General features: G+C 34.5%; 1 protein-coding gene and 1 non-coding gene across 2 annotated transcripts in view; both read left to right on the plus strand.

The window, feature by feature from the left end:
- The window catches only part of LOC133181623 (uncharacterized), a 136,382-nt gene extending 123,329 nt beyond the window's left edge, over positions 1-13,053 (plus strand). The window contains exons 194-210 of the mRNA XM_061316171.1: positions 1,592-1,762; positions 2,049-2,441; positions 2,549-2,699; positions 2,802-2,941; positions 3,059-3,156; positions 3,469-3,646; positions 3,762-3,873; positions 5,196-5,403; positions 6,478-6,672; positions 6,824-7,046; positions 7,189-7,495; positions 9,258-9,278; positions 9,423-9,481; positions 10,835-10,860; positions 11,823-11,876; positions 12,055-12,099; positions 12,209-13,053. Of these exons, the coding sequence (XP_061172155.1) occupies positions 1,592-1,762; positions 2,049-2,441; positions 2,549-2,699; positions 2,802-2,941; positions 3,059-3,156; positions 3,469-3,646; positions 3,762-3,873; positions 5,196-5,403; positions 6,478-6,672; positions 6,824-7,046; positions 7,189-7,495; positions 9,258-9,278; positions 9,423-9,481; positions 10,835-10,860; positions 11,823-11,876; positions 12,055-12,099; positions 12,209-12,943 (3,116 nt within the window). The 3' untranslated portion in view covers positions 12,944-13,053. The remainder of the gene's footprint in view (positions 1-1,591; positions 1,763-2,048; positions 2,442-2,548; positions 2,700-2,801; positions 2,942-3,058; positions 3,157-3,468; positions 3,647-3,761; positions 3,874-5,195; positions 5,404-6,477; positions 6,673-6,823; positions 7,047-7,188; positions 7,496-9,257; positions 9,279-9,422; positions 9,482-10,834; positions 10,861-11,822; positions 11,877-12,054; positions 12,100-12,208) is intronic.
- Positions 11,020-11,092, plus strand: Trnas-gga (transfer RNA serine (anticodon GGA)). Its single transcript has one exon. It is a non-coding gene; the product is annotated as a tRNA-Ser (tRNA).
- Positions 13,054-16,780: the final 3,727 nt, after the last annotated feature.

Raw genomic sequence — 16,780 nt, forward strand, 5'->3', positions numbered from 1 at the left:
ACAAATCAGTATTATTAAAACAAGAACCCTCGGGGAAAGGATGGGGCCACAATTGGTGATCAAAGTTTTCCATAGGAATACACAGGAAAAATCTTCTCAAGAATGGCCAAACCATGATAAGTCATATTAACATGGAAGAATCCTCAGTTAGTGTAGATTTAGGTTTATTCAATTCATGAGCCCATGGGGGAAGGGGGGTCACAATGGGTGGTCAAATTTTTACATAGGACTATATAGCAAAAAATCTTTTGAAAATCTTCTTCTCAAGAACAGCAAATACATGATTACTCATATTGAAATGAAAGAATCTTCAGGTAGTTAAGATTTAAGTTGCTAAAATTAGGACCCCAAGGGATAGGTTGGGCCACAATATGTGATCAAAAGTTTACAGGGAAACGTATAAGAAAAAAATAAATCTGCAAATGAAGAACAGAAGGGCCATAGTAACTCAGGTGAACATAGTGGCCCTTTGGCCTCTTGATAATTCAATAATTATTATGCCCCCAGATCAAAAGATCCCAGGGGTATATTGTTTTTGTCCTGTCTGTCTGTTGTCAACTTTAACCTTGCCCATAACTTTTGATTGGTTAGAGCTATGACTGTCATATTTTACATGTGTATTCCTTGTGACAAGACCTTCCTTTGGGTACCATCATATTTGACCTTTTGACCTTGACCTTGGAGTTTGACCCACTTTAACAAAATTTTATGAGACTTTAACCTTGGCCATAACTTCTGAACAGTTGGTGCTTGGGGTTTCAAACTTCACAAGTGTATTCTTTGTGGCAAGGCCTTCCTTTGGATACCAACAACTTTGACCTTTTGACCTTGACCTTGGAATTTGACCTACTTTTGAAAAACTATAACTTTGGCCATAACTTTTGAACAGTTGGTGCTTGGGGTTTCAAACTTCACATGGGTATGCCTTATGACAAGACCTTCCTCTGGATATCAACCTCTTTGACCCTTTGATCTTGACCTAGGAGTTTGACCTACCTTTGAAAAACTTTAACCTTGGCTATAACTTTTGAATCGTTGATGATAGGGCTTTCATACTTCACATATGTAATTCTTGTGACATCACCTTCCTTTGGATACCAACCACTTTGACCCTTTGACCTTGACATTGGAGTTTGACCTACTTTTGAAAAACTTTAACCTTGGCCATAACTTTGGAATGGTTGATGCTAGGGCTTTCATACTTCACATATGTAATCCTTGTGACAAGAACTTCCTTTGGATACCAACCACTTTGACCTTGACATTTTATTTACTATTAAAAAACTTTACCTTCGCCATAACTTTTGAACAGTTGCAGCTAGGGCTTTCAAATTTCCTAGGTATATTCCTCGAGACAAGACCTTTCTTTGGGTACCAACATTTTTCATCTTTTGGCCTGGATTTTGACTTGCATTTGAGAAACTTTACTTTAACCTTTGCCATAAGCTGCCATACGGGGGCATCAGTGTTTCACAAACACATCTTGTTCTTTTTTATTGAGAAGGAGGGATTATGCTGTACTTTATAAATAATGGTGCATGCTGTACTTTATAAATGAAGGTGCTTAAAATGAATATTTGAAAATTAATAGGAGTTGTTGTGAAGTTAATACCACCAGAAGTGGATTCAGTGAACACCACTATACCTGGAACAATGCCCTTTGTTGAGGAGGTTTTCCCAAAAGAATCCATGCAACAACATGATCCCACAACAGTGGGCTTCACTTTCACAAAGTCAGATGATCCATCTGTCAATAGATATGGTAAGCATGGTACACCCTGCATTGTTCAACAATTACAATGTTGCTCCCAACATACAACTTCGGTATTTTGAACACTGATATCTCGAACACCATGGATATGTCGAGGTGATTTGGGAGTCCCAACCTTTTATTCCTTAATAAGTATTTTACCCTTGATATCTCTAATCCTTGAATATCTTGAAGCTTTTTCTTGGTCCCATCAAGTCCGAGATAACGAGGTTTGACTGTACTTCATCATGTTTGTAAGATAATGATTTTGCAGTTAACACTCAGTCTGGCATTTCAGATCTTTGTGTTGGATCTGAAGAGAACACAGATGATATAGTTCCATGTACTTGGGTTGGCTACAACATGTCTGGGTCTGCAAGCATCAGAAGTGGATCATTGTGGATAAATGGCAAAGAAGTGAGAAAATTGTCTGAGCTAAATCCTTTGCATGATAATTCATCTACTTCAAAAAGTGATGGATTCAAGATGCCAGTAGGCAAACAGATGTTTGTCACCATGCGACTGTGCAATGAAGCCATGTTGTGTACCAACAAGAGTCTTGGAGTTGTAGTGATCACCAACAGTGAATCTGTGATTGCCACCTCCACTAATGGTACAGCCATCAAAGAGAAGCTCTCACTCTCTGCCAGAAAGAGATCTACAAATGACCTTGACATCTCAACTCCAAATGGTAAGTTAATACACAGTAAGGTAAATCTCACTCTAAGTGGTAGATTAATGTATATTACAGTACATATACACACATATATGCCTATATATTCATGTATATGTATATAGGTTTAGCAGATGGACAGTCAATAATTGTTACAAAGCTAACACAGAAAGATCTGGAGACTACATATAGTTCTGATGCCTCCACTAACTTTGTACCTTACATACAAGACCCAGCAACATCTAACGACATGGTTCAGAGGCTTCTGTATAAGAGGTTTGGCAAAAACTCCCAGACATTGATGTTTTAATTTTTTTTTTCTGATGGCTTGGTTTTTGTAAATGACATGATTATTCATATATTTTTTTTCATTTTAAGGTTTTATGGCCATGGTTTCTCTTTCTCCTTGGTTCCACTGGGAAACATTGAACTACCTGGCCCTCTTACCATGTCTTATCCTGATAGTGTAGGAAAAGTGACGACAGGAAACAGGACTACTCTAGTGCACTGGAACTCAAGTCAGTTTTCATAAATTTCACAGAATAGTTATTTAATTATGCATGTGTAAAATTCCTGGGAGAAATCTGTAATATAAGAAATATAGGTAATGAATGCATTTGTCTGTATAAATCTAGATATGCAGTACTGGGAGATTAGCAGTAAGACGTGCACTCATCTTACTGCAGAGGAACAAGAGGTGTATGATCCAAACACACAAACAATGACTGTTAAGGTATACTCTCTTTTGCAGTTATTTATTAACAGTAAAGTTTAAAAAAGGAGGAAAGTTGATAATTTTCTGCTAGATTGCACTGCATGTACATTTACAAAAAAAAAGACATTTTGATTAATGTGAACAGTCCACTGTTACTGGCTCATTAAAACAGAAGAATTGAGACAAAAACTTGTCCCTTGAATACATTTACCAGTTTAAAGGTTAAGTTGGTATACAATGTAGTAATTAAGCTATTGCATCTGATTTTAACTATGTATGAAATGTGGAGATGATATACTTTTTGGTTTACCTAATATACTATAACTATAGGTATGCAGTACATACAACATTGAGTCCAAACCCACTGAACCACGACAGAGGAGGTCTGTCCATCCAGCGTACTTCAGTAGAGAATCCATGTTCATACTGGCAGATACAGCAGCATCCATTTATAACTCCCCACCTAGACTGACCAGTCTGAAAGAGGTCAATATTCTGGAGGACTCTGGTAAGCATAAAACTATTTCAGCACAAAAGTAATTGGTTTGTAGAATTGATGCAAAATTCATTTGTAGTGAGTTCATTTAGAATTGATTGTGATTTGGTTTGTTTTCAACTTTTAGGGATAGTAAAATACCAGCTAGAAGCAACAGATGAAGAAGATGATACCATTAAGTTCAAACTTGAAGACAAATCCTACAACCTGGGTGAAGTTACTTTGTCTCCCGAGGGAATGTAAGTTTTGATTACATAAATGTATAGATAATTGTGGCCCAGTTCCACCTGCACCCTACTGTGAACAGTCTGTCTATCTGCTTGTTCTGAAATTACTTGTCTATAGTGTATTTTAACTTCTCCCTTGACCTCTCTCAAACTCCACCCACAGAGTGCCAAGCACTCATGAGTAAAGAATGTGCAATACCTCAATCACCATTTCTTGTTCAAAATCAAAATAGATATCTATAAAATCCTTGTCCCGAGCACATTTTTTTCTATATTTGGACCACTCTGGCTTATACTTAACCCACAGAATGCTTTAGAGAAAATGGTGTGCAGCTACCTTGGTCTGAGTTTCTATGTTAAGGGTCAAGGTCATAACAGAATCCTTTTTCTAAAATCCTTGTTAAAAACATATTCTCTCTCCCTTTGGCCCCATCTGGCTAATACTGTAGATCACAAAATTTTCTTGACCCCTTATTTTCATGAGATATTCATCAACTCTATTAAACATGATAAAATTTTCACAAAAAAATTGTGGTTATTGCGTTTATAATCTTAAGGAAAGCTAATATACGCGAGAATGAAATTTTCTTGAGCGCAATTACTCGAAAATAAAGATCCTGCAAATAATAAGTGATTTACAGTACTTCTATGAAAATGCCTTTACATGAAAGGTGTGCAGTGACCTTGACTGAGATTTCTAGGGTCAGAGTTCAAAGTTGAATCAGTTCTTGATGTAAAATCTGGAATATTTAATTTCTGACCTTAGATCAGTTTAGCAGTTTAGCTCACATTTGTAAGTGACCTTGGTCTGTGTTTCTAGGGTCAAAGATCAAAGTCCAAACAAGTTTCTGTAAAATTCTTGTCCCTTGGCCAAATCTGTTTCATATTTTATCATATGAGTGTCTTTGTAAGGGATGCATTGATGTTATTTTTTTATGGTAAGGTCAAAGTAGTTCTTGTCTGGAATATATTACTTCTTCCATTATTCAGTTTGGCTCAGACTTTACTAATTCAGTATTTTGAATCATGAAAGTGCAGTAGTTGAACCAAGTCAAATATTGTTAAGACAGATTCTATGAGGAGTGATTAGTGTTAGCTACATAACTTTGGTAGTCATTTATTACTAAATGCTTGGCCCTTTGAGATGGCCTTTGTCTCAGTGATATGTATTTTGTTTTCTGCATATCAGATATGCACTTGAACAAGATATTCTCTGACAACGTTGGATTTCTTTCATGCAAAAAAGAATGTTATTCATGATCAGAAGGTAAATAAGATTTTAAATTAAAAAAAAGTTTAGTTTTCATATTTATTTAGTTTACATTGTTTTACAGGTTGGTGTACACTCCATGTCAGGATTGTTTTGGAGTGGAGGACATTAATATTTTGATGTATGAGAAACAAAGAGACCCTGATATTCCTCCTGCCAACAGCACAGACACCATCAGAATCAACATCCAGGCTGTCAACGATCCTCCATTCATCTTCCTCATCCATAACGGACAGTCCATACTGCATGATGATCCAACAGAGCCCCTAACTGTAAGCTTTTGCTGTTCAACTTCCATTATACATGTTGAATATAAACTTGGCTGAAATGCAAATTCTATTCCTTAGTCAATTTAAAAGCAGGAAAAAAAATGTTTACTGCTCACCTTAATTAGTGGTTAAGTTTTATGATCAAATGACGACCGCATCAACAGTAAATTTTCATATTTTTTACCTTTTCCCCTGAACCAATAAGCCATCCCAACTAAACTTACCACAAGGCATTTTTGACTCGATTCAAAATTTGTTCAAATCATGAAGTGGTTCTGATAGGGTTAAAATTTTTACATAAATACATCTTCAAAATCATCTTTCCAGGGTCAAAAAATTACACTTAGTTTAATCAAAGTGCAGCTATCCTCTTGTAACTTGTTAATTAAAGTTGTTCAAATCATGCTTCAGAGATCAGGATTGGGTCAATAAATGGGTGAAAATTTAGCATATACAGTTGAACTTCGGTCTTGAAACAGATATCTCGAATACCATGGATTTGTTTTAGTGATTGGGAAGTCCTAACCACACATTTCTTTAGTATTCTACCCTCAATATCTCAAACCCTTGGATATCTCGAAGTTTTTTCTCAGTCCCATCGAGTTCAAGATAATGAGGCTTGACTGTACTTTGAAATCCATCATCAAAAATGTACAAAAATCTTCTCTGAGGATGAATGTAATTGGAATTTTGATAAGCAAGTATCTTCATGTATCATAGATATATTTTAATTAAGTCATACATTGCCCTTGGATGAGGTAGAGATTTTATTAAAAAGGTTCAAATTTTTACCTAAGTATAGATAAACTTCATCAAGAACAACAAGGTTTTGATATTTCTAGCATTGAAGTATGCATTTCAAATGAAAATTTTTACTCTTGGCGTTTGGGGTTTCTTAGGATCCAAGGTTTATTTTATCAATATACATGTCAAATGGAGCTGGGATTTACGTATGTATACTGGCTCATGGGCCCTTTTTTCCTTTCACTTCTTGTACATGTACATGTATGTACTTGGGTCAAAATTGTCAAGTTTCAGAAATTCCTAATCACTTCATAATATGTAACTTAATTTCAGATTTTGCTGGAGGCTAAGAATGACTTTAATGTGGAGCTGTGGGATGAATCCTGGACTGCTTTACTTGGAGCATATGATGTGGAATTGGCAGACTCACTGCATTTAGAATTATCTGGGTCTTCTACAGCAAACTTAACTCTATCTGATGAAGCTAGGAGAATACCATCAGTCTTAGGAGATTGTTCTTTTAATGAGGTTTGGTTTAACATAACTAAATTCAAATGTTAAATGCACGATAATCTCATCATTTTGTCAAATATTCTGTTCACAGATCTGTCTCTCATTTCATTCCTTCTTTGTTCATAATACTTCAATTAAAAGGAACATCCATTTTTTTTCTTCCCAGAATAATCAGCCTTGTATCCGCAATTTTACTCAAAATCTGCCACATCCTACTGATAAACTATCATGGCTGAGTTACTCAATCAAGTTTTCACAACCTTTGAACCAGTTTGGAAATTTTTCTGCAAACCTCTATTTCATGGACAGTGGAAATGGAACTTCTCAGCCAATTACCATCAAATTTGGTCTGATGGAATCTCCTTGTCATAATGGTGGAAAATGCTATGGTAAATCATTTAAGAATTTTAAGTACACATTTTGTTTGTGTACAGCTACTACATCCTTAAGTAGAAAAATACACTGCCAGAAACTTGTCCAGTTTAATGCACATTTAAAAACAATTAGCCATGAGTTCTCTTTTATTTCCAGCCACAGGTGTCTATCCTTGCAATGACACCCATAGAACACACAGTTTTGATGCCTACTACAGATGTGAATGTCCCCGAGGTTATCAAGGGAAACACTGTACTGAGGATATAAATGAATGTCTTAGTGATCCCTGTATGGCACCCCTCATCTGTTATAATGAAATCAACCACTACCGGTGTGCATGTCCCCAGGATCAGCCAAACTGTGAGCTCCTGCCCTGGATGATAGCTCTGATTGCTGTTCTGGTGGTCGTGGCAATCGTGACCATTATTGTTTTGGCAGTAGTGAGATATAAAGTCAAGAAAAGGTACATTAATATGTTAAATTGTTTTTGATTCAAAATCATAGAATATTTTGTAGATTTTAACAAGTTATGTCATGTGCATGCAAGTCTTAAATCAAGAGCAAATTACTGTAAATGTACTTTTTTTTCCATGGGATCATAATTCCACAGTCACAATTTTCTTTTCAATCCGCAGTTAGAAAATTTAGCAGATTTGAATTGCCAATATTTACATTTGCTGTGTTTTTCTAATAAGCCAACTGTGAAATTGATTTGAAAGTCATTTTTGTGTATACTCACACGTAGAAATATGCACAGAGAAACTCGTGCTAAAGTGACGTCACAATGAGCTACAGAGACGTTAATAAAAATGTCACGATATAGGGCAGCGAATAATTCAAACATTGAATATATTTTTGGTACTTTTGAACATGTAAAATGTAAATATAAGGAAGGTTTTTAAGCTTAGTGTGAATTATTGGTGTGTAAATCACACAGACTTGCAAGTAGGCATATTTTTCATGAAGCGCTAGTGAGTTTTATGAAATATACCTACGTGACAAGTCTGTGTGATTTACACTCCAATGACTCACACAAAACTTAAAAACATTCCATAAATGAATGTCTTCAATGCACTATAAGTATACTGTACGTGACAAATTTCTGTGGAAAATTTGTGACCACATGCAAAGCGTAAATTAATCCTACGCAGAAAAAAGTAATAATTACATTGTCTACAGTACTCTCGTATTATTATTATATAAGCTTTGACTTTTATGTCACCCGAGTCACTCAGTCGACCTTTTACCATATTATGTGTCTGATGTTGTACATACTTGTGTTCTGTACCATATGTATCATACATGTTAATTAACACTTTTTAAATCAATTTCTAGCTGCAGAACTGTAGTGTTATGGTTTTATATTTTAGTCTTTGACCATAAAGCTATAGATCCCATAGTGTAAATAAAGTGCAATTTATGGCTCAAGATTCTCTGCACACTTTGGGGATGTATTTTGCTACTTTCCAGCATTGGTTAATCAACGACTTTTCATTCCCCTATGCTAGACATATTCTATAACCAACCTGTATATTTTATCCACCTCCTAACCCTTTATAGTCGTCTCTATAGACCAATAAACTCACTTGTTGTGAATTTTATGCCATCCGACAACAAATTCACAACAAGTCAAGTTAAAGTTTCGCAGCCTTCTTTTACTCGCAAAAATTTCTCGCCACGAACCATCATTTTCCTCGTGTATTTATGTAGAACATTTCACAAATCTTGAATAAAAGTGTTGCATATAATAATTGGTTTACAGTATTACTTCTGACCAAAGTGTAATTATCGTCATGTTCTTCAGGCAAGAAAATTTGTTAAAGGATAGATTTCTGGAAGAACGTAATTATAGAATTTTTGTTTGGAAGAGAAAATATTCAACATTAAAAACTTGCATATCACATAAAGATGTTTTAAAGTTTGGATTATTTATACTCTAAAGTACTTAACATAATCTAGTGTATCTAATGGGATCAGACATCAAATCAAAGAAAAATGGCAGTATCTGGAAAACAATTCAAAAAAGGACACAATTTCATTTCCTGTGAATTTTTTGTGCCCCTCTACTTAATTCTGTGAATGGGTATACAATGTGTACAGTTGATACATAACACATTTATGAGTATATCATAACATTGGTTCTTACATACTAGTCTGATACTCAGATGACTTATATCTAGACCCATAATGATTTCAAATGCATCTTTTTAAAATTTTTCTTGTAGGAAAGAACCCTATGAAAAAGAGTGAGTATTATCAGTTATGAATTACATGCAGACAATTATAAAATTGTATAAGATAAATGGTAGCACACAAGATTGATATGAAATCTCAATCATTATTATTTTATATCATCTGTACTATGCATCATATGACACTTTCTTTTTCAGACTTCTTGGCTCACAATCTACATTAGCCTCCACATTCAGTCTCAACAAATCTGATGAAGGTAGGTATTACTTAGCTCAATTTTTCTAGTGACATGAATTAGCATTCCCTATTGAATTGTTATATGCACTTTCACTGCTTTGCATATCAGTTTCATATTTGCAACTTCTTGGCTACAATTATAGGAACAAAGGAGATTCAAGTTAGTTTAAATTAAGAATTATATGTTCTTAGAGGATCAGATTTGAATACATTTGTTTTAAAGTGAATCATTTTAAAAGAAAATCCTGTTCTTCAGTACTGCAGAGGAATGATAACTTGTATGACAAAAGCAAGTTCTGTCAAAGAACAAGGCAATGTTGAAAGAAAAATGTTTATTTGTACTTCACTTGCCTTCTAACTTGGAAATGAGTTGTCAGAAATGTTCTTCCATTCAATTACTTTCATTCAAGCATGCATTTCTTTGTAATTTACCCCTGTAAATGAGGTTTGGGGGGGGGGGGTCATATCTTGTAATGAAGAAACACTGGAGGTTCATATTTACTTATGACCTGAAAAGGTGTCATGACCTCAACCTAAAGTATTTTGGTCAAGTTTAAGGTCACTCCCAGCAAAAGTAAAACTTGTGTCCATTGTGTAAGTTCATAATTCACATAAATATTAATTAATACGACCTAAAGGTATATTGTGATCTTTACCAGAGGCACCATATTAAAATCTGGACCCCCCCCCCCTTGGAATTTGCAGTTATTAAAAGTATATACTGAAGCAAATAAAAATGACTTTTGAAGCTCATACTTATTACATAAATACTAATTTTACTTACGACCTGATAGGGATGCCATGACCTTGCCTACATGTAAGGTCTTTTGGTCAAGTTCAAGGTCAATTTTAGGAAAATGTATAATTTTTGTCCTAACAATATCTTATCATGAAAAAAAAAACCATTGGAATCTCATTAATACAAAGATGACATGACCTAAAGGGGTTTCATGACCTTGGCCCAAGGTCCTTTTAGCAAATTCAAGGTCACTGCAAGGAGAAGTGTAAAATGTATGTTTGTTGTGTAAGTTCATACTTCGCATAAATATTACTTATGACCAAGAGATGAATCATGACCTTGACCAAAGTTTTGCTAGGATACTCAAGGTTATTTGCAGAAAAAAAATATAAAATTTGTGTCAGGTTGACAATTTTTAATGGAGAAATAGAGGATGTGAGGATTTGTCATTTTCTTGAACCAAGGCTAATTTGGCAAGTTCAAGGTCACTTTTTCAAAAATGTATATGTGCATTTAAAATTGCAATGGGATATAATTTTGAGAGCTCCCTCACAGTACTTATAGTTAAAATTAAATATAAGCTCCAAGGCAAATGAAACTGAAATGATATTTGTTACATTTTTTTTATTTTAGGAGAAAAGGAAAAGATAGAGGATCAGGTAGGGATGTTGAATGCTGTAAAGTTAAACTTTAAAATGCTTGATTTTTTGGGTAATAGTAAAAAGGTAGTAAGAAAAAAAAGAAAAAGGACACAAACAAAACTCAGTCATTTATATCGAACAAATAAGTGTGGCAGTCAGATGGGTTCAATCGCCGGTGGCCAGATAGCTCAGTTGGTAGAGCACCTGACTGGAGATTCAGGGGGCCCGGGTTCGAATCCCGGTCTGGTCCGCTGCATTTTTCTCCTCTCCCGTTACATTTGGTGCCGTGCCATACCATGGAAGTGACAGGTGAGATGCCTGCCAGGGTTGAGCCTGGGTTAATGTCTTCGGGGGCCAAAGACCTTTAAGGAGGGAGGAATGTGGCGGTCAGACGGGTTCGATTGCCGGTGGCCAGATAGCTCAGTTGGTAGAGCACCTGACTGGAGATTCAGGGGGCCCGGGTTCAAATCCCGGTCTGGTCCGCTGCATTTTTCTCCTCTCCTGTTACATAAGCAAAGACGTAGCTAGTTTTTTTCAATGGAAATGATATTATTTAGCTTCTTAATTTTCTCATACAAAATCTGATGTATTGTCAAGATAAATTCCACATAATCATTGTGAAAAAGAGATATTTCATGATTTTTGAGTTGCTACCAAGTAATGAGAACAGTGATTTTTTGTAAATGTGGTTCTGGGTGGTTGAAAATTTGACAATTTCCCTTATTTTAGAAATCTGGCAAGTAGAAACTTTGACAAACTTTGCATCTGTTGGTACATGTATTTAGTTGAAACTCTGACAATTTATTAGCTATTCATCAATTTCATCAACATATCCACATTGTCAAAATTTCTACATTTACAATAATTTTGATGAAGAATGTTTCCACAAAATATTTCAGCATCTACATGCAGTATTATGAATTTTTTTTATTATTCTTCAGTGATCAAATTAGTGAGGTTATCCTGTATTTCTATTGCAGTGCTCCTCTGAAATGCTTTGCAAAGGACCAGAGATCAAGTTTGATGACTCTGAGGTAATTTTTGGAAACAATTTTTAAAGCAATTCTTATTTTATGATTTCATTTTTGACCAAATCTTAACATAAAATGTAGAATTAAAAATATGGCAAGAATATGAAGTAAATACAAAATGACCATGGAGATGTTGAAAGCACAAATGAGTAAAGAGGATTCTATCAACTTTTGATTACAGAACTTCACAGAAGAAAAGGTTCCATTGCCTGATGAAAAGGAGATGGTAAAATATTTTATTCTGGATTTTAATTCCTTCAACATTTTCAGGAATTTGTTAGGTTTTCTTTTCCAACATTTTTTTATAAAAAAAAAAATGAATTTTCCTGATGCAGGTTCATGTACAGAATTGGGTGGAACAGAAACCTAACCCTGATTACTATAGTAACCGCCTTCTGAAATCAAACTTTAAGCCTTTGTTACCAGTGAAGGATTCCATTGTATCAGGAAAATCTATCAAGAAAGACAAGACAGAGAAGAAATCAGGCAAGAAAACAAGGAAAGAAAAAGCAGAGCAGCATTTGAAACAGAACCTTAGAAAGAGTATGGGCCCAACTAAACCTGCATTCCAGACCCAAATGCTACCAGATATTGTCAGAGCAGACCATGCAACGATTCCTGGCTCAAATGATCCGAACCTGGTGAAATCAAGTAAAGTTCATCCTGTTGATTTTGACTTGAAACCAAACAAGAAAACTGGTGCAAGGGAAGGCCCTCCAATTCTCAGTGCTGTTGGAAATGAGTTCAGCAAGCAAGAGGAGAGTTCTGCTGATTCAGTCTCTACATTACTGCATGACCTATCACCTTCAGTCATCACACCAACAGACCCACTGATGGAATCACAGACTCCAAGATTTGAAGGGTTGGTAGTTACCAGACACAATAAAGTCCATCCACTGCATACAACAGGATCTTGCCTGCAGGCTGCCTTTACTGATGAGAGCATGTCTGTTTATGAGAAGCAGCAGGGAAAGAGAGATCTGATTGAGCTAGACACTTCTGATGGGGCCATCTCTAATAAAAAATGTGGCGTTGATTTAGAGGATAAGTCTGGAACCAGCTCAGTCTGAACAACAATGCTTTAGTTCTCTTATAGTTGTGTAGATCCTGTCAAACTTTCAACTTTTTATTAATTTATTTAATTTGCTACAAACCCCAATGACTTTTATTTATATAATAATCAGACATTCTTCAATTTAATTTTCTAACTTTTTTAAAAGAATTTTTAAATGTTCATCTATTTTTGACAATTAGTTCATTAAACTTCATGAAATCCAGTTGTGTTATATTAGTTCAACCAAGACAATGGCTTAAGGTAGGTCGCGGGTTTACTGCATAAAAATTCTTAGGAGAAAACATATCATGAAAATTTGATATAATGTTCCTAAGAATTTGTGGCATGTTATCTGAAATTTTTATTAAATTTGCCTACGTGGTTTTAATGCTGTATTACAGTAAACACGGTATAGTTTTCGGTACTATTTTTACGCTTTACTATAGAAATATATAGGAAAATGACGTTTTTAAAACAATTTTACTGAGTTTCTTTAGGACAGGTCAGATAACTTTTTAAAGACGTAGACGAATTACTCAGAAATTTCAAAATATCAAGATGTGGTAAAATTAAAACTATTGAGGTAAAAAAATCAATATGTCTTCTCGCTAGTTTTTTTGCTAAATATTTTTAAAGTTTGCTTTTGTATTGGCAAAATATTCAGTTTATGGCATTAATTATGACTAATATAAGTATCTTTATATTTGGAATATACAAGATCTAAAAGGTGACATGGATGCACACTAATTTTATTCAGCATTTCACTTATTGCAGAAACGTGTTAAGAAGAAAAGCAACTTATCTACTCTAGTATTATAAAATTCCTATTTTGCCAACGAAGTCAGAATGAACGGTATATTGATATAAACATTCTTCATCCATTGAAATTAATAAATTAATACAAGTAATGTTAGGATGTTCAAGTTCATTATTAAGATTTCAAGTATAATACGTGAATTTTATCACTTCATTCGAAATCGGTAAAGAAAGAAAAAAAAACACCCCACTATGAGTAGGGGGGTGGGGGGCAATGTTCTTTTTATATTAATCGCAATTCAGTATATAATCCGAATTCTCAAACATTTGTTCTTTCTTGTTTTTTTTTTTTCTTTATCAATTTTTCACCGGCAAAATGTTAAATTCTTGCATTCAGCTTATATACAAACAGCCTAATTTTGTTATAGGAAAAAATTGATACTTGTATTTCGTAATACATATAGTATATTAAATGTGTCATAAAGGTCAGATATGCCGGGTGTTTGTATAAATTTATTTTGTTTAATGCATTTCACTATGATAAATCAATTACTTGCTAGCCTACATATAGAGAACGACTTTATCAGATTCAAATACAAAATAATTTTTTTTTAAAAAAGAGGAAAATGCATGTAATTAAATTTCATCCGTTTTTAGTGTTGAGGGTTGATTTTTTCCTAAAAGTAACCAATTTGTTTTGTTTTTCCAGCTGTGATGAGCAAACATGGTATATTACGCACCTTCCCTTCGTTGCAAATTACGTGCATACATACAGCCTTTCAATTTTTGCCCACGTGGCGTAGTGGTTAGAGCGTCTGTTCTAGAGTCGCGAAGTAAGGAGTTGATCCTTACGTTGCGGGTTCGAATCCCACTGTGGGATGTGAAGACCCGGTCCTTCGGATGAGACCGTATAAACCGAGGTTCCGTGTCGCAGTGGGTGCTGGCACGAAAAAGATCCCTCACTGCTCAATGGCTGTAAGTGCCGAGTATAGGACAAAATTTGCAGCTTTCCACCAGCAAGTGGTGTCGTCTCCATATGAGTGAAAATTCTCGAGAGGGACGTTAAACAAAATACAATCAATCAATCAGTTTTTCGGCTTTGCAATTTACGGAAACTATCATTTTGCATTCCATATCTTTAATTTAACATCGACTCATTTTGAACTTTAGCAGTGTAGTATCATTTGCTATATAAATTATTCCTTGCATTTTGCATTGCATTTATTATGTTTTAGTAGTTTGTTCTTATACATTACACATATAATCAGAGCAGAATTCAAACTTATAATGCTCTGGTTTCATACATTTACAACAATACAATTACGGAAAATAACATGTACTTTCTACGCTTCGTATGGACTAGATTCTATTGCTAAAGTAATTTTCAAAGAAATAAACGGGAAGCAATGCAACGTAGCCTTTGTGATGTAACTGACGTCATAATCAAATGTGCACAAAACAATCGCTCGAATCGTCAAAATTGTGCACTGAAATTGATGACAAAAGCAAACCCGCGACCTACCTTAAGTTAGCTGAGTAGTAAGCATCCACTGTTGACTGGTCACACCTGCTGTGTGCTCCTTGTCATGATCAAGGCAAACGGAAAAAATCCATAGATAATTCAGTGTGATTATAATGATCTAACAATATGTATGATAAACATTTGTAAAACTCAACTTAATGGTAGATTGTATTTGCTAACAAGGTCATTGTATCAACCATAGAATTTGCAAAATGATTTACTTTAAACAGGACTGTTGATAATCTTGTATCATCAACTTATTTGTCAATAGTTTGCCTTGTTTTAGAAATTGTCTTTCATTATACTCAGGTGATCATTTAGGCCTTTGGCCCACTTTCTCTCACAAAATGGACAGTTTTCGGCATTTCTCCTTTATGTAATATCCGATACCAGTTTTGTACATTTTTTATTCTCAAAACAAAGGAAGTTATGTTCTAATTACGGCCCTAGATTAGTTCTTTCTCTCACAGAATGGACAGTATGAGGCCTTTCTCCTTTACGCATAAAAAACTTTCAATCTGAAAAAGCTTCCTAGAGAAATGGTAAACCTTAATTTTAAAAATGACATTGACAATCTTTGATTGAAAGAAAAAAAAATCAAAAATACTGAAAATGATAGAGTAGGGAATATTTGAGGGTCAGTCAGAATACATCAATCAAATCCTTTTTTTTTAATTGTTGGCCTGACTTCCTTATAAGTAATGATATTTGGCCAGCTAGGTTACATAAGTGGTTCTCTGAACAAGTTCAAGTATTAACTTATGGGAAAAGTTCTCATCTTTATTTGTGTAGAAAGAAGAAGAATGAAGCAGTAGGTAAGAAATACATGTATGTCTCTGTGTTGAGAAGAAGACATAGCAAGACTTACCAATTATTGTTAAAATTTATTATATGCACTGTTTTATAAATCTAACACACAAAATTAACAATTAAATCAAGCATATGATACATAAAAGATATACTAATTAAAACATGCTTGTAGAATAAACTAAGAACAAATCAAAACAATATCAAAAGCAACAAATGAAAGACATAACATTTATAAACAAATGACACAACTCCTTATTACAGTAACTGTAGGACTGATTAATAAAAAAAATATAACTTAATGGACACTACAATACATAGGTAATTTCATTTCAATTCAAGTAGGACATGTATTGAACCAAGTTTATTTATATCAAAAGCTAAAACAGCCCTCCCCCCCCCCCCCCCCAAAATATAAACATTTGTAGAATTATGTTTATACATTTAAAACTGCACATTGGAGATGAGTTGAGAAAGCTGAAACACAATGACAAGGTCTACACTTAACATAACAACAAGCTACATCAATAGAGTACAGTAGTTACATGTAATACTGGATTGATAATACGTTAATTAGCATACATTAAAAGGATCAGATTTAGGAATGCCTCTCTCTGAAACACATGTAGACAACAGAGACTTGTAATCATATGTACATGTCTAGATATGTACAATGTAAAAAGCTACATCCAGTGGAGAGTTTATCATCTAAGCATATTTTACAGCACCAGAGACATTGACTGTCCTAAAAAAAAAACCAGATCTACA

This window comes from Saccostrea echinata, unplaced genomic scaffold (assembly GCF_033153115.1).
Source record: "Saccostrea echinata isolate AGI-Se365-2 ecotype Australia unplaced genomic scaffold, CSIRO_AGI_Sech_v1 ptg000009l, whole genome shotgun sequence".
NCBI classification, from domain to species: Eukaryota; Metazoa; Mollusca; class Bivalvia; order Ostreida; family Ostreidae; genus Saccostrea; species Saccostrea echinata.